Source organism: Myxine glutinosa, chromosome 3, assembly GCF_964187855.1.
Source record: "Myxine glutinosa chromosome 3, kmMyxGlut1.1, whole genome shotgun sequence".
Classification (NCBI taxonomy): Eukaryota; Metazoa; Chordata; class Myxini; order Myxiniformes; family Myxinidae; genus Myxine; species Myxine glutinosa.
The window spans coordinates 181,885,860-181,904,395 of record NC_136263.1 but is presented as its reverse complement, the minus strand read 5'-3'; the positions used below and the strand labels follow the sequence as shown (position 1 = coordinate 181,904,395).

Genomic DNA, 18,536 nt, shown 5'->3' with positions numbered 1-18,536 from the left:
CCCAAAGTAGCTACCCCCAAAGTAGCTACCCCCAAAGTAGCTATCCCCAAAGTAGCTATCCCCAAAGTAGCTATCCCCAAAGTAGCTATCCCCAAAGTAGCTATCCCCAAAGTAGCTATCCCCAAAGTAGCTATCCCCAAAGTAGCTATCCCCAAAGTATCTACCCCCAAAGTAGCTATCCCCAAAGTATCTACCCCCAAAGTAGCTATCCCCAAAGTAGCTACCCCCAAAGTAGCTATCCCCAAAGTAGCTACCCCCAAAGTAGCTACCCCCAAAGTAGCTATCCCCAAAGTAGCTACCCCCAAAGTAGCTACCCCCAAAGTAGCTACCCCAAAAGTAGCTATCCCCAAAGTAGCTACCCCCAAAGTAGCTATCCCCAAAGTAGCTACCCCCAAAGTAGCTATCCCCAAAGTAGCTACCCCCAAAGTAGCTACCCCCAAAGTAGCTATCCCCAAAGTAGCTACCCCCAAAGTAGCTACCCCCAAAGTAGCTATCCCCAAAGTAGCTATCCCCAAAGTAGCTACCCCCAAAATATCTACCCCCAAAATATCTACCCCCAAAGTATCTACCCCCAAAGTAGCTACGAGGACGCAGGATGATCCTGCGTCCTCGCAGGATTGTCGTACGATATCGTACGTGTCGTACGATGGTCTACGATTGTAGGATCGTGGACCATCGTAGACCATCTTTTGCACATTTCAAAAGATGATTTTCCAACCTACGATGGCCACAAAATCGTACGTCGACGCAGGATGGGCTCCACGATGCTCCACGATCCTACCATCGTAGCCCATCGTACACCAACGCAGGCTCTATGGGACCATGGCTTAACGGGGGCACTTTGTGATTCAACAACCTGCCGATGAAGTACGAAGCCAACAAATTATAGTCAGGCTCGGAATCGACCAATGGCTGCACGGTTAAAGATGTGTGCTACTTGTGCAACATCCTGTCAGACTTTGTAACATTATAGGTCTGCAAAAGGGGCAAATCGCCGAGAGTTTCATCATTGCGATCACATTTACTGAACAAAACAAAGAAACCAAATTGTTTCCTCCGTCACCGAAGGTAGACTCAGGTTATGTTTTCACCCTTGTCTGTTTGTTTGTGAACAGGATATTTCGAAAGGTTATGGACGGATTGAGACAATTTGGTGGACAGTTTGGGGATGTCACGAAGATGAATTTATTGGACCTTGTTGAAGAGTTTTTAAATGATTCTTCAAGTTTTTGAGATACCGTGCTGTATATTCTCAATAGTGAAGAATCACTTCTTCTTTTTTTTATTCTCGTATCCAGATTCGGATCTTCACCAAAATCTAATAATTTCGGCCTCGTCACATACCGAAGCTCTCCATCAAATGTTGTCCGAATCTGTCCACAACTTTTTGAGATATCGTGCCATGCATCGTTTTTTGCCCTATCTCTCAATGGTGAAGAATCATTTTAAAATTCTCAGATCCAGATCTGAATCTTCATTAAAATCTAATAATTTCGGCCTCGTCACATACCAAAGCTCTCCATCAAATGTTGTCCGAATCCGTCCACAACTTTTTGAGATATCGTGCCATGTATCGTTTTTTGCCCTATCTCTCAATGGTGAAGAATCATTTTAAAATTCTCAGATCCAGATCTGAATCTTCACCAAAATCTAATAATTTCGGCCTCGTCACATACCAAAGCTCTCCACCAAATGTTGTCCGAATCCGTCCACAACCTTTTGAGATATCGTGCCATGCATCGTTTTTTGCCCTATCTCTCAATGGTGAAGAATCACAAGAAGAAGAAGAAATTTTTTTTTTTTTTTTTTTTTTCTCTCAATGGTGAAGAATCACTTTAAAATGCTCAGATCCAGATCTGAATCTTCATTAAAATCTAATAATTTCGTGCCATGCATCGTTTTTTGCCCTATCTCTCAATGGTGAAGAATCACTTTAAAATGCTCAGATCCAGATCTGAATCTTCATTAAAATCTAATAATTTCGGCCTCGTCACATACCAAAGCTCTCCATCAAATGCTGTCCGAATCCGTCCACAACCTTTTGAGATATCGTGCTATATATCGTTTTTTGCCATATCTCTCAATGCCATATCTTCTCTCAATGCCATATCTAATAATTTCGGCCTCGTCACATACCAAAGCTCTCCATCAAATGTTGTCCGAATCCGTCCACAACTTTTTGAGATATCGTGCCATGCATCGTTTTTTGCCCTATCTCTCAATGGTGAAGAATCACTTTAAAATGCTCAGATCCAGATCTGAATCTTCATTAAAATCTAATAATTTCGGCCTCGTCACATACCAAAGCTCTCCACCAAATGCTGTCCGAATCCGTCCACAACCTTTTGAGATATCGTGCCATGCATCGTTTTTTGCCCTATCTCTCAATGGTGAAGAATCACTTTAAAATGCTCAGATCCAGATCTGAATCTTCATTAAAATCTAATAATTTCGGCCTCGTCACATACCAAAGCTCTCCATCAAATGCTGTCCGAATCCGTCCACAACCTTTTGAGATATCGTGCTATATATCGTTTTTTGCCATATCTCTCAATGCCATATCTTCTCTCAATGCCATATCTAATAATTTCGGCCTCGTCACATACCAAAGCTCTCCATCAAATGTTGTCCGAATCCGTCCGCAACTTTTTGAGATATCCTGTTGACAGACAAAGAAACAGACAGGGGTGAAAGCATAACCTCCATCCACCTTTGGTGGCGGAGGTCACAATTTATCATCCATCATTCATCTCCAATATTTTCCCCCAGTTGGGTTCATTTTTGTTTTATCAGCCATCCAGGCTAATGGAAAAGCCTGCATGTAAATCTCATGCAACATAAATAAGGCCATTAGGAGAAAAAATGAACCACCTTTAAAGGCCATTTTCCCCACAGAGCAGGGCTTAGCCTAAATAAGGCCATTAGGTGACGTCGGTATATATTTCCATGCATTAGAAACACATTGATGGCAGTTGCCCTTCCTTCCAGAAGAAGTGCGTGCAGAAACGTCCGCTCAGAGAACAACCACATTCTGGAATTTTGTTCCAAATTTGGAATTCCAAAAGAATTTGGAATTTGTTCATGGTGCCGGCGATAGCATACCTACTCTTTGTGAAGGGGCACATGGGAGCTTCAATGTCCACTACCTAATGCTGGCAGACGGGACCCTCAGTTCAATGTGCATCAGAGGGACGGCGTGCAAATTGATGAATCGTGCCGGAATGGCAAGTCTGGGTTAAAACCCAGGCTTGACGGCCTGGAGGTGAGGGCATACACCTCTCGGGCCTACCTATCCTACCAGCCCGACAAGTATGTTACGAGACCAGCCTAAATGAGGCCAGCTTATGACGGCCTATTGTAATGTTGGGCCTGATTCTTTGTTATTCCAAATTTTATGCATGCTGCATTCATCGCCTTTGGAATATGAATCCCTGTTTATGATGCCACAGCCGTGATTGTGAAGGTTTTTCTGTTTTATTTTGCATCGTAGGCTTGGTGGCCAGACCGCACCGCGTGTGTTGGCGCGATACACGTAGCACGCTGGGAGCAAGTCTGGCCTTCGATGGCATTCCCTATATAGTGCTGGGGAAGCGACGGATGGAATGTCAAAATGGGCCAGACCGGAATAAGGCACTGAAAGAGAGGCTGATGAAAGAGAAGCAGGTAGGTACACACCTGCAAACCGGTGTTAAATGAATAACGTTTTGAATTGAGCACATTGAGTATTAAACAACCCTACGGGCGGGGCTTCAATTGGGAGGCCCAAATGAAAAGGCAAAATATCAGAAATTGAAGGCTTTTTTAATTTTAAACGATTTATATAAACATCCGTTAAATCATATCACACGCAAATCATCAAAATCTAAACAGTATTTGTTGAATTTCAATAAAAGCCACATCACTGTTCATATCGGTAAATATTATTACATCGTGTTTGGAAAAATTGGAAATTGGAAAAATTGAAAAAACAATATAGCCTATTTTACTCCTGGGGGTCCCAAGATTACCCAGCCAAAATTTCGTTGCGATCGGTTCAGCCGTTTTTGCGGTACCTGGGAACAGACGGACAAACAGACATTTGGTGAACTATAGCAAGATAGTTTAACGTCCATCCGAGGTATGAATGATGAATCACCCTGCGTGTGAAACACCGGGATGACAGTGTTGGATTTTGATACCTCTAAACTATCCTTATCTGCCCAGCCATTTCATGTAAACATCTGTAGAAGTAATACACATTTTGGCCAATATAAACATTCCTGGAGCATTACTTGGTTCCTCCTAGGAACACAAGGGTAGTCCAACACGCACACAATATTTTTTGAATGTCTTTTATTTTCTATTGTTTGACATTTTCTACAAGCTATGGAATGTCCTTTCTTTTCTCTACTTTGCCACATGACACATTCCCTTATATAAGGGCCTTTTCTATGCCCCTAGCATTGTATATGAATTGGCAATAATCCCTTTGATAAGCCACACAAACCATGGACTTGTATTCGCGAACAAGGTAAATAAAGGGGATCTAATGGAAAGAGTATTTCACACTTTCTATAAATTTGTCTTGCAGGAAGCGAATGGTGTTAATATAATTTGCAAGCACAAAACAGTCCACAGCACAAAGAAGCTTGGATGCTCTGCACTCATCATCATCAGGGAAATAGCGAAACTGCCACAGTTCAAGGTAATGGTATGAAAATGTTTTTTGTACAAAATGTGCTTTTTAATTTTTGCCTCCAAATTGTTCCATATTTTAAATCCACCATATAAAACACAATGTGTGTTTGTGTATTTGTTTGTGTGATGTCCTTCCCCCTTCGTAAGGGTAGGTGTTGAAGGCTTTGAGTGGCGCTTGAGGAGGGATCTGAGTGGGGTTTTAATGAGCAATCTTTGAACACGACTATGTGTCCACCAGTTAAAAGACCTAAAAGACTCCTCGGACTCAAAATAACAAAAGACCCCGAGGACCCAAACAACCCTGAGGACCCAATTGACACCAAAGACCCAAAATACCCCAAAGACCTTTAAAGACCCAAAATACCCCAATAACTTAGAAGACCCCAAGGATCCAAAAGACCCAGAGGACCCCAAGGACCCAGAATACCCCAAGGACTCTGACGACCGAAAACACCCTGAGGATCCAGAACACCACAAAGACCCCTAAAGATCCAAAAGACCGAAAAGACTGAAGACCCAATGGACACCAAAGACCCTTAGCGACCCCAAAGACCCAAAATACCCCAAGAACCTAGAAGACCCAAAAGACCCCAAGGATCCAAATGACCCAGAAGACCCCAAGGGCCCAGAAGACCTAAATTACCATGAAGACCCAAAAGACTCCAAACATGCTTGAAGACCCTGAAGACTTGAAATATCCCAAAGACCCCAAAGACTGAAAAGATAGAAAAGACCCAGAAGCCCATTAAAGACCCCTAGGACCTAATTGACTCCAAAGATCCAAATTGCTCCAAAGACCGAAAACATCCAAAAGACCCTTAAATACCCCCAAACACCCAGAGGACCGAAAAGACCCAGAGGAAACAAAAGACTCGAATGACCCAAAAGACCCCGAGGAAACTGAAGACACAAAAGACCCAGAGGACCCAAAAGACCCCAAGGACCCAAAAGAAGAGTAATTATTTCTCTTCTATTGGAAATGTAGATGGTGACTTGCAAACTGAGCCTCAGGGGTGGTATACAGAAGCGTTTTTGTTTTAATAACAATAAATACAAGACACAGGGAGGTGAAATTCACTGCACCTGATGTGCAGCAGGCGCAGAGTAAAACAAGTGTTCATCTACGTCAGTAGGATGTCTCATAAATGAAGAAGATATAAGCACATTTGTCTGTCCCCCTTCAAAAGTACAATTTAAGAAGGGTTTATTGGCTAATCTTTAAGCACGACTGTGTTCACTGCGTTCTATTTTTGAGGATAGAAAAAATCGAAAAACAATTTCCATAAAAGTGTAATTACATCTCTTCAAATTGGAACTGTAGACGGTTGCTTGCAAATTGAGCCTCAAGGGCGGTGTACAGAAGCGTTGTTTTAAAATAACAATAAATACAAGGCGTGGGGAGGTGAAATTCGCTGCAGGTGATGTGTACCCCACGTAGAGTAAAACGAGTGTTCATCTGCATCCGTAGGATGGCTAGAAGAAGAAGAAGAAGAAGAAGAAGAACCACCTTTAGAGGCCATTTTTCCCTGGAGAGCAGGGGTTGGCGTTTTTTTCGGGCACCATGGTCCCCTTTTTGAAGCAATGTTTTATGGCCGGATGCTCTTCCTGCCGCCAATCCTGTTAGTCGCCACTTGCGACGCATACATAAAAAAAGATATAAGCACACCTGATGCTCGGCCGATGCTTCAGACTTTGGAATTCAGTGTCCTTGAATAAACTTTTCCAACCCGTTTTTGACGGGCTTTATACTAGTAGGAAATAAGAGTTGTTGAAAGAAAAGTTGGTTTTGACTTCAAAATCATTGGAGTGTCCTGTGAAGACGCCGAGTCTATGGGCCTATCACTTTCACATCGCAGGCAGGTCAGTGGTCTCTGTCTTCTACTGCCTCCTTGCTGGTCTTGCACCCTCAGCCCTTCCGTGCTCTGTCCCCATGTCTGGTTCCTGCTGGCGTACTGCGAGTAACCCCCTTCTGGTGAAACCCCCAAAATCGAGACTCGCTACATGCCTCCACTCATTCTGCGCGTGATAACTTTCCGATTTATATCGATCTTAATTGTGCTCGTGAGTTACTTTTTTCCATCTATAGGCAAAGTCATTGTCTTCCACTTTGCCTCCCTCAGTTTGATTGCAGTTAAAATTGCAATTAGTGTAAAATGAACTTGTTTCCCCGTTGAAAAGACGTAACTCTTAGATTATTGTAATGTCATGAGGGGGTCCATAAGTAGCTTTGGGGTCAAGGTTGCTAACAGACAAAGCACTGCACTTATTTGACATTGATGGTGACACTTGCCATCATGTCCATAATGCAGCCAAAACATTTTCAAAGGATTTCGACCAATATCTGGAGTTGCCTTTTACAGCGATTTATGCTGACCTCAAATAGTCAACAGATTTGTTTGACTACCTGGAAGATCTACACAGCATCCTGGATGTATGGTTTTCGATGCCAGAGATATGTATCCACCAAATGGTTGAGTGTGTATGACGTTGCAGTGGACACATTGAGACTACTTGGCATGTCCTGTGGCGGACACGATGGCTCGCTGGCGCAGTGACATAATTCCGCGCACCAGTGGGCGTCGGCCACGCCCCAGGTGAGGCGTGGCCTCCAGATATACACGCGGGCTCGCAGCCCCGAGCACGGCAGTGCTGACGAGTGAGCAATGAATAAAGAGCTCGACTTAACCTAAAGCGTTGTGGCCTACCTTTGTTTAACGTGTGTGCCCAGCACCACAATGGTGACCCCCCACTGGTTCAGCCGTTGCTGTTCCCCGAACGCGCCATGGCCGTCAACGCTGTTGCGATCAAGCTCCCGGAGTTCTGGGAAGCGCAGGCCGACACCTGGTTTCTACAGGCCGAGGCCCAATTCCAGCTCCGGGGCGTCACGGCGGACGACACGAGGTACTTTTACGTGGTCGCTGCCCTTGGATCCGGCACGGCCGCCCGAGTCGTGTCCTTCCTCCGGCACCCGCCGGACGAGAGCAAGTACGCGGCGCTCAAGCGACTTCTCCTCGACACGTTTGGCCTCACAGAGGCCGACCGCGCTGACCGTCTTTTGGACCTTCCCGTCCTCGGCGACACACGACCGTCCGCCCGCATGGATTACATGCTGTCCCTGCTCGGCGATGGCCACGCGGATTTCCTTTTCCGTGCTCTCTTCCTGCGCCAGCTACCTGTACAGGTACGGCTCGCGCTGGCCGGTTCGACCATTACAGAACCGCGCGCCCTGGCCAGGGAGGCGGACAAGTTTTTCGCAGCCCACGACACACGGCCGGCATATAGCACGGCCGTCGTGATCCCGGCGCCGCGCACGGCGCGAGTGGTTCGGATCGCCACGTGGCATGGCGTTCGGATCCTCCCGACCACGGCGCAGGTTGTTCGGATCCGCGCGTGGCCCCCGCCACGCCCCGCCCACCACCGTCGTCACAACCGGCGCGACAACCACCACCGGGCCAGACCTGGTGCCACTTCCATACCAGGTTCGGCCACAAGGCCAGGTCCTGCCGCCCGCCTTGTACTTTTGGCAGGTCGGGAAACGGCCAGGCCGGCGCTCGCTTCCTGCCATGAGCGTCGGCCATACTGGCAGCCTTCTGTTCATAACAGACACCTCCTCGGGTCGTCGCTTCCTGTGCGACACGGGAGCGCAGGTGAGCGTCCTCCCTGCCTCCGCGTCCGACAAGCAAGCTGACGTCCGGGCGCGCCGCCTCGACCCGGCGAAGCTCGCCGTGGCGCAGGAGGAGTTCGCCACGCTGGAGCGACTGGGCATCGTCCGGCACTCCAACAGCGCATGGGCATCGCCGCTGCACATTGTGCCCAAGCCCGGCGGCGGGTGGCGGCCGTGCGGAGAATACCGCCGCCTCAACGATGCGACCACCCCCGACCGCTACCCGGTCCCTCACATCCAGGACTTTTCCGCCCGGTTGGCGAAAATGTCCCTCTTCTCCAAGGTGGACCTCATCCGCGGATACCACCAGGTCCCCGTCAGGCCGGAGGACATACCGAAGACGGCCGTCATCACACCATTCGGCCTCTTCGAGTTTCTGCGGATGCCCTTCGGGTTGAAGAATGCGGCCCAGGCGTTCCAGCGGCTTATGGACAGCGTCTTGCGCGACTTGGACTTCGTGTACGTCTACCTGGACGACATCCTCGTCGCAAGCACGTCCCGTGAGGAGCACCTCCGCCATCTCCTCACACTCTTCGAACGCCTGGGCCGGCATGGCCTGATCATCAACCCCGCCAAGTGCCGGTTCGGCGTCACCGAAATCGACTTTTTGGGGCACCCCGTCACCAGGCACGGGGCCATCCCCTTACCGGCCAAGGTGGAGGCGGTCAGGGGTTTTCCGCGCCCCCGCACGATCAAGGGGCTCCAGGAGTTCCTGGGCATGGTGAACTTTTATCACCGTTTCCTGCCCCGCATCGCCCAACTCCTGCGCCCCCTGCACGAGGCCCTCCGGGGGAAGCCGGGCAAAGGCGACGTTGCCTGGACCGAGCCGATGGACGCGGCGTTCGCGGGCGCGAAGCTCGCCTTGGCTAACGCCACCATGCTCGCTCGCGCACCTGGCGCCCGATGCACCGATCGTCCTCACCACCGACACGTCGGACTACGCGGTGGGCGCGGTGCACGAGCAATGGGTGAAGGGAGCTTGGCAGCCGCTGGCGTTTTTTAGCCGGCAGCTCCGCCCGCACGAACGGCGGTACAGTACCTTCGACCGCGAGCTGCTCGGGCTCCAACTGGCGGTCCGGCACTTCCGCCATCTGCTCGAGGGCCGCCCGTTCGCGGCCTTCGTCGACCACAAGCCCCTGGTATTCACGATGGCCAAGGTTGCCGAGCCGTGGTCGGCCCGGCAGCAGCGTCACCTCTCGGCCGTGTCCGAGTACACGATGGACATCCGGCACGACGCGGGGAAGGACAACCCAGTGGCGGATTGCCTTTCCCGGTCCGTCGCCCACGCGGTCCACCTCGGGATCGACTATGCCCGGATGGCGGCGGACCAGTCCGCCGACCCCGCCATCCAGGCTTTTCGGACTGCCGTCACAGGCCTCCGCGTCACCGAGGTACCGTTCGACGGCGCGGGCACGGCCCTCTTGTGCGACGTCTCCATCGGCCGGCCTCGCCCCATCGTGCCCGCTGGCTGGCAGCGCCGGGTTTTTGACGCCATCCACGGCCTGTCCCACCCGGGCACGAAGGCCTCCCAGAAGCTGGTCGCTGACAAGTTCGTCTGGCATGGCCTCCGGAAGGCCGTCCGCGATTGGGCCAGGACGTGCCTCGCGTGCCAGCGCGCGAAGGTTCACCGCCACACCCAAGCCCCGTTGGCCCCGTTTACTGTGCCCGAACGTCGGTTCGACCACGTTCACGTGGACTTGGTGGGACCTCTTCCCCCCTCGCGGGGTTTCACCCACGTCCTCACCATGGTGGACCGCACCACCCGGTGGCCGGAGGCCGTGCCTTTGGCAGCAACGACGGTGGCGGACGTCGCGCAGGCGTTCATTGCCACTTGGGTTGCCCGGTTCGGCGCCCCCTCGGACATCTCGTCCGACCGTGGCCCCCAGTTCACCTCGGAGCTCTGGGGGGCGATTGCGTGGGGGCTCGGCGTCCAGCTGCACCGCACCACGGCCTACCACCCCCAGGCCAACGGCCTGTGCGAGCGCTTCCATCGCGCCATGAAGGCCGCGCTCCGGGCCAGCCGCCGCGACGGCGGCTGGGTCGACAGGCTCCCCTGGGTCCTGCTGGGCCTCAGGACGGCGCCCAAGGACGACCTGCGCGCATCCGCGGCGGAGTTGGTCTTCGGACAACCGCTGCGGGTGCCGGGCGAGTTCCTCCCCGACTCCACGGCACCATGGTCCGCGGCGCAGCAGCGCTCCGCCCTGCAGCAGACCGCCCGGAGGTTCGCCCCGGTGCCGACGGCGCACCACGGTTGCCCGCCAACGCACGTCGCCCCGGAGCTTCGCACGGTGGAGTACGTGTTCATCCGCCACGACGCCCACCGGACACCGCTGCGGCCCCCGTACGACGGGCCCTTCCGCGTGCTGGAGACCGGGGCGAAGCATTTCACCCTGGACATCGGCGGTACTCCTGACCGCGTCTCCGTGGACCGCCTCAAGCCGGCCCACCTCGACTTGGACCATCCCCCGCCAGCGGCTCTGCCCCCGCGTCGGGGCCGCCCCCCGGCGGGCGGACCCCCGGCACCACCCAACCCCGCCGTCACGCCACCCCCCTGCCCTGCACCCATTCCAGATGCCGCCAGAGGCATCCCAGATGGCATCCCGGCATCCCGGACGCCGCCAGCCGCCAGAGGGCGCTTCGGCCGGGTCATCCGGTTGCCCCGCAAACTGACCCTTCAGGTGCGCGGCTGCGCGGGAATTCTGGGGGGGGCGCGTGTGGCGGACACGATGGCTCGCTGGCGCAGTGACATAAATCCGCGCACCAGTGGGCGTCAGCCACGCCCCAGGTAAGGCGTGGCCTCCAGATATACACGTGGGCTCGCAGCCCCAAGCATGGCAGTGCTGACGAGTGAGCAATGAATAAAGAGCTCGACTTAACCTAAAGCGTTGTGGCCTACCTTTGTTTAACGTGTGTGCCCAGCACCACAGTCCACTATTTTCTATTTTTCTTTTCTGCGTGCCATAAGAGAACGAGGGACAAAATAACTTCTTTTTCTTCTTCTTCTTCTTCTTCTTCTTGTGTATGATACAGTGCAGTTCACAGATCTCAGTCCAAGTTGGACAGCCAAGTCATAGCACTGTCTGCTGTTCGGTGGATTGCTCTAACTCCTTTGTCAAATCTCCGTAGGTGACACTCATTCACAATGTGATGTGTCGTCTGATCTGGATGACCACAGTCACATGGTAGGCTGTCTTTGGAATTCCATTTGTGGAAGCGGTGTGAAGTCCTTGCCTGGAGTCAGAATCCTGTTGAGTGCAGGCCACTATCTCCGGGGGAGATCAAAACCTGGAAGCTCTTCTGTCGGATCACTCACAAGGTGTTTGCTGGCATTGTTGTCTGTCCAGGGGTTGCACTACTTGTGCTTTGTGTGAAACTCCGCATCGCGCAAGATACTTGTAGAGCCCTATAAATGTTTGCGTGACTTGAGACACATATTTGGTAGATTATGCAGGTCTTCATGGATTGGAAGTTTTGGGTTGGCTTTGACTGACAAGTTATTTGTGAAATAATAAAATAACTGGCAAGCTCTTTGTGAATCGGAGTTGCACCAAGTTGCTCCTACTCTTTCTGCTTTTGGAAAGCAAGTGTATTGCCCCTCCTCAAGAAGTATGTACTTCTCTTCCAGCAGAAACAGAGTCAAATTCACAAACTCCGTGATGAAATAGTGGAACTCAGCAGGAACGTTTTGCGCATGTTCAATAAAGTATTACCGATTCTGAATTGAGTAAGGTAGATGCGACAAGAGAGGCGTCACTTCTGAAGCTTGAAAACATTCATGTAGGACAAAAAGCAGAAACCATCTTTGCACACAAAAAAAAAACAAGAAATAAGTGAAAACTGCTTTCCTTGTATTAACCCAGAATGTCTATAACCCTACAGGACAAATTGCCCTTGAATAACAGACTACTTTATATTTGTTTGCAGTCGACCCCTTGGTGAGGGGTCATCCGGATGCAATGAAGTATATGAAGCCCCCTCCCACTCCCAAATCTCATTGCCAATGTACTGGACAATGAAGATCTGCAAACTTTCTGCCTTGAAGTGCACCAATACCATTCCAATTCCAATCTGCCAAGTGCAAAAGCTGATACATACAATGCTTGATGTTTGGTACAATGCTGCAACCCTCCCATTTTGGTAGATTTAATAATTTCTGTAGTTTATAGCCTCTCTTCTCGATGTTGGTAATTTTCAGCCCTTCTCTTAGCTTCTCGATTTTAGGTTGTTTCCAAAGGTTTTTGGCAATGGAAGTCTCTGCCGTTTATAGGGAAGAAAATATCGAAAAATATATATATGTATATGGAGTCATCACCACCCGAAATTCCTACATCTGCCTCCAGCTTATGGGGGAAACATGTAATCGACCCCATGGCATTCATCTGTACCATCATTGTGGTGTTCCCAGCGAGGTCTAATGGTGATTTTTTTTTTTTTTTTTTTTTTTTTTTTTTTTTGAGTACAGAGATCGGAAACTCCTAAATGTTCTTAAAATATTGCACGATACACCAAATAACACTTCAACAATTCCCTCCTTGTTGGAAGAAAAACTAACAATTTGATTGGAGACGTGGTAATTTTGGTTAAAATTTGAAGAAAGTCTATTTTTGTAGGTACTGCTCTTTCAGAATGTATATGTAGGATTTTCCTCTTTAGTTTATATGTATGGATATTGCCACGTTATGCTTTATTTATTTCACTCTGTAAATGTAGATCCATAGCTCCTGCAGTTGAGTGCATTGACTTTTTTTTCTGATTATGATACTAGTTTTATTGAATTGGTGTAACAAAAAAAATCGCTTCCTCACTACTCCCAATTAATCTAAATATATGCCACAAGAAAAATTTGGTCACATGACACCAGCAATATTATGACACAAGAAAAGTGATCTGGATACATGACACAATAATCATCTGGATACATGACACAAGAATCATCTGGATACATGACACCAAAAATCATCTGGATACATGACACCAAGAATCATCTGGATACATGACACAATAATCATCTGGATACATGACACAAGAATCATCTGGATACATGACACCAAAAATCATCTGGATACATGACACCAAAAACATCTGGATACATGACACAAGAATCATCTGGATACATGACACCAAAAATCATCTGGATACATGACACAAGAATCATCTGGATACATGACACCAAAAATCATCTGGATACATGACACAAGAATCATCTGGATACATGACACCAAAAATCATCTGGATACATGACACCAAAAATCATCTGGTGATTGCGTCTGGTGTCTGGATACATGACACCAATAATCATCTGCATACATGACACCAAGAATCATCTGGATACATGACACCAATAATTATCATCTGCATACATGACACCAAGAATCATCTGGATACATGACACCAATAATCATCTGGATACATGACACCAATAAATCATCTGGATACATGACACCAATAATTATCATCTGGATACATGACACCAATAATCATCTGGATACATGACACCAATAATCATCTGGATACATGACACCAAGAATCATCTGGATACATGACACCAATAATCATTTGGATACGTGACACCAATAATCATCTGGATACATGACACCAATAATCATCTGGATACATGACACCAAGAATCATCTGGATACGTGACACCAAGAATCATCTGGATATGTGACACCAAGAGTCATCTGGATACATGACACCAATAATCATCTGGGTACATGACACCAAGAATCATCTGGATACGTGACACAAGAATCATCTGGATATGTGGCACTGAAGGAACTGCGCTCCAACGCGAGTCGAAAGAATTGACGCGACCAAAGACGGAATTCGTCCGAGTTGCTTTATTGAAACAAAACAGCTCAGGTATTCTGACCAGCCCGTTTTTCGGGCAGCAATATATATACACATTTATGTCGGGAAGTTTGCCCGGCAAAAGCTATACTGGGCATGCCCGGGTGTCAAGGGCGAGCCTTGGAAAGGCGAGTCTGGACCTGCCCGGGCGTGTTTGGCTGCGGCCTGGCAAGTCGAGGCTGGGCGTGCCCGGGCGCTCTGGACAAGCCCTGGAAAGGCGATAGCGGGCATGCCCGGACGCTCTGGGCGAGCCCTGGAAAGGCGATAGCGGGCATGCCCGGACGCTCTGGGCGAGCCCTGAAAAGGCGATAGCGGGCATGCCCGGACGCTCTGGGCGAGCCCTGGAAAGGCGAGAGCGGGCATGCCCGGGAAAGACGAGACCGGGCGTGCCCGGGAGGTTCGGGCGTGCCCGGGAACAGTGAGTCCGGGCATGCCCGGGAGAGGCGCGTCTGGCCGTGTTCTGGCCGGTGCAAGGCGATTGTGTGCATCCAGCGGTAACCGCTACACACGCCCCTCCAGAATCGACCTGCACCGGCAGGGTCAATTTAAGGGGGGTCCGGATGACCCGGCCGAAGCGACCCCTGGAGGGTCGTGGGGAGGGGTCCGACGTGGTGGTGGGTGGTCGAGCGGGGGGAACTGTGGACGGGGGGCGGCCTCGCCGCGGAGGAAGGGCCAACCGTAGTGGTCGGTCGACGTCCATGTGCGCCGGTTTGAGGCGGTCCACAGAAATCCGGTCCGGCCGGCCGCCGAAGTCGACGATGAAAGACTTGTCGCCCCGTCGCAGGACCCGGAAGGGCCCGTCGTACGGCGGCCGGAGTGGCCCCCGGTGCGCGTCATGACGCACAAAGACGTACTCCGCTGTGCAAAGCGCCGGGGGGACGTAGGACTGGGGGCCACCGTGGCGGGACGTCGGCACGGGGGCAAATCGTCGGGCGGCCTCCTGGAGGTCCGAGCGCTGGCGAGCGGCGGACCAGGGACTGGTAGCGTCGGGCACGAATTCGCCCGGGACGCGGAGCGGCTGGCCGTAGACGAGCTCGGCGGCTGACGCCTGGAGGTCTTCCTTGGGGGCCGTGCGAAGGCCCAAAAGGACCCACGGCAGCGGGTCGGCCCAACCGTCGTCCTGAAGGCCGGCCATGAGTGCGGCCTTCATGGAGCGGTGAAACCGCTCGCACAACCCGTTGGCTTGGGGGTGGTAGGCCGTGGCGCGGTGCAGCGTGACCCCCAATGAACGGGCGACCGCGCCCCAAATCTCAGACGTGAACTGTGGGCCGCGGTCGGACGAGATGTCCGCTGGTGCGCCGAAGCGCGCGACCCAGGTGGCGATGAACGCCTGCGCCACGTCGGCGGTGGTGGTGGAGGCGAGGGGCACGGCCTCCGGCCACCTGGTGGTCCTGTCCACCATGGTGAGCAGGTGGGTGAACCCCCGCGAGGGGGGCAGGGGACCCACCAGGTCCACGTGGACGTGGTCGAAACGCCGTTCAGGCACGGCGAAAGGTGCCAGCGGGGCCTGGGTGTGGCGGTGGACCTTGACCCGCTGGCAGGCCGTGCAGGCGTTGGCCCAGTCGCGGATGTTTCGTCGAAGGCCGTGCCAGACGAAACGCGCCGACACCAGCTTCTGAGAAGCTTTCCGGCCCGGGTGAGAAAGGCCGTGGATGGAGGCGAAGATGCGGCGCTGCCAGGAAACGGGCACGATGGGGCGAGGCTGGCCCTGGGAGACGTCGCAGAGCAGGACGGTGCCCGCGAAGGGAATGTCGGCCAGGCGGAGGCCCGTGTCCGCCGCACGGAGTGCCTGCACCGAGGCGTCGGTGGTCTGGTCGGCCGCCATGAGCGCGAAGTCCACGCCGAGGTGGACCGCGTTCGCGCTGGCCCGAGAAAGACAGTCGGCCACGGCGTTGTCTTTGCCGGCGACGTGCCGGATGTCCGTGGTGAACTCCGACACGGCGGAGAGGTGGCGCTGCTGGCGGGCCGACCACGGCTCCGTGACCTTAGCCATTGCGTAGACCAACGGCTTGTGGTCGACGAAAGCCGTGAACGGGCGGCCCTCCAGGAAGTGTCGGAAATGGCGAACGGCCAGGAATAGCCCGAGCAGCTCGCGGTCGAACGTGCTGTAGTTTAACTCGTTCGGCCGGAGTTGCCGGCTGAAAAAAGCGAGTGGCTGCCAAACCCCGTCCACCCATTGCTCATGGACGGCGCCCACCGCGTAGTTGGAGGCGTCCGTAGTGAGGGCGATGGGCGCGTTGAGCACCGGGTGAGCCAGCAGCGTTGCGTCGGCGAGGGCCCGTTTGGCGCTGGCGAAGGCCGCGTCCATGGCCGCGGACCAAACAATGTCATGCTTGGCCGGCTTGCCCCGGAGGGCCTCGTAAAGGGGCCGCATGAGCTGAGCAGCGCGGGGCACGAATCGGTGATAAAAATTCACCATGCCGAGGAACTCTTGGAGGGCCTTGATGGAACGGGGACGCGGGAACGTGGTGATTGCCTCGACCTTGGTCGGCAGCGGCACGGCCCCGGTCTTGGTGATGCGGTGGCCCAAAAAGTCAACGGTCGTCGCGCCGAAGTGGCATTTTACCGGGTTGACAATTAAGCCGTGCTCGCTGAGGCGACCGAACAGTGTTCGGAGGTGGAGGAGGTGCTCGGCGCGGGACGTGCTGGCGACGAGGATATCGTCCAGATAGACGAAAAGAAACGGCAGGTCGTGCAGCACGCCGTCCATCAAGCGCTGGAACACCTGGGCCGCGTTCTTGAGGCCATACGGCATCCGCAAAAATTCGAACAGGCCGAACGGCGTGATGACGGCCGTCTTCGGGACGTCGGCCGCCCGGACAGGTACGTGGTGGTAGCCCCGTATCAGGTCAATTTTCGAAAAGATGACCCGTCCCGCCAAACTGGCGGAAAAGTCCTGAATATGCGGGATCGGGTACCTGTCGGGGGTGGTAGCGTCGTTGAGACGGCGGTAGTTGCCACACGGGCGCCATCCACCCCCCGGCTTTGGCACGATGTGCAGTGGCGAGGCCCACGCGCTATCGGAGCGCCGCACGATGCCGAGGTGCTCCAATGCGTCGAACTCGGCCTTCGCCACGGCGAGCTTGGCCGGGTCGAGGCGGCGGGCCCGTAGTGGGTATGTGGTGCTCGATCCCGTGCCGCACCGCGACGGCCGAAAACGTCGGCCGCGTGAGGGCCGGGAATTCCGCGAGCAGGCGAGCGAACTCGTTCGCTGCCGGGAGGGCGCACGCCAGTTCGGTCGGCGCGGAGCTGCTCATCGTGCACGCCAGGGAGCTGAAGGTCTCGGCGTTGACAAGGCGACGACGTTTGACGTCGACCAGCAGCCCGTGCACGCAGAGGAAGTCGGCGCCCAGCAAAGCCATGGGGACGCAGGCGGTCACAAAAGTCCATTGAAAACGCTGGCTGCCGAAGCAGAGGGTGACGACGCGTGGGCCGAAAGTGCGTATGGCCGAGCCATTAGCAGCGACCAAAGAGGGGCCGCAAACGGCGTCCCGCCTGTCCTGCTCGGAGGCGGGTATGACGCTCAGTTGGGCGCCGGTGTCACACAGGAAACGCCGCCCAGACGCTTTGTCCCGAATAAACAGCAAGTTGCCCGAGTGGCCGGCGCTCATGGCTGGGAATGAACGCCGGCCCGGCCGTTTCCCGACCTGCCGAAAGTGCACGGGGGCCGACACGTCCGAGCCTTGTGTCCGAACCTGGCGTGGTAATAACACCACGCCCGGTCAGGTGGAGGCCCCGGCCGTCGTGTCGGAAGTGGGCGGTGCGGCGTGGCGGCCGCCAGTTGCACCGGCAGTTCGGCCTCCAACCGCGCAGGGCGCTCGGGTGTCGTGGGCGTCGCCTCGGACGGCGGCGGGCTCCAGGTAACCGCGCCGATGTGCTGGCCCGCCGAGGAGATCTTATTGGCTTCCCTGACGAGGGCGCGGGAATCTGTGATCAACGTGCCAGCCAGGGCGAGGCGTACCGGGTGAGGCAGCTGGCGAAGGAACAGCTCGCGGAACAGAAAATTCGGAGAGTGCTCACCGAGCAACGAGAGCATATAGTCCATGCGCTCGGACGGGCGCGTGTCGCCGAGCTCGGGCAGAGCGAGCAGGCACCGTGCGCGTGCTGCCGGTGAGAGGGCGAAAGCGTCGAAGGAGGAGTGTCTTCAGCGCGTCGTATTTGTCAGCAGCCGGCGGGTGCTCGAGGAGGCTCAAGGCGCGGGCCGCGGTGGCGGAACCGAGCGCCGCCACAACATGGTGGAAGCGGGTGTCGTCCGCGGTGATGCCTCGCAGGGTGAACTGAGAGTCCGCCTGAGCGAACCAAACAGCCGCGTGAGCCTCCCAGAAGGTAGGCAGTTTAAGCGTCA

At 53.4% G+C, this 18,536-nt stretch overlaps 1 protein-coding gene across 4 annotated transcripts in view; it reads left to right on the top strand.

Annotated features, from left to right (window-relative positions):
* Positions 1 to 18,536, top strand: part of LOC137423916 (uncharacterized) — a 37,423-nt gene that overhangs the window by 2,676 nt on the left and 16,211 nt on the right. For all 4 annotated transcript variants that reach the window (XM_068111447.2, XM_068111446.2, XM_068111445.2 and 1 more), the window contains exons 2-3: positions 3,491 to 3,663; positions 4,571 to 4,684. In XM_068111447.2, the coding sequence (XP_067967548.2) occupies positions 3,491 to 3,663; positions 4,571 to 4,684 (287 nt within the window). The remainder of the gene's footprint in view (positions 1 to 3,490; positions 3,664 to 4,570; positions 4,685 to 18,536) is intronic.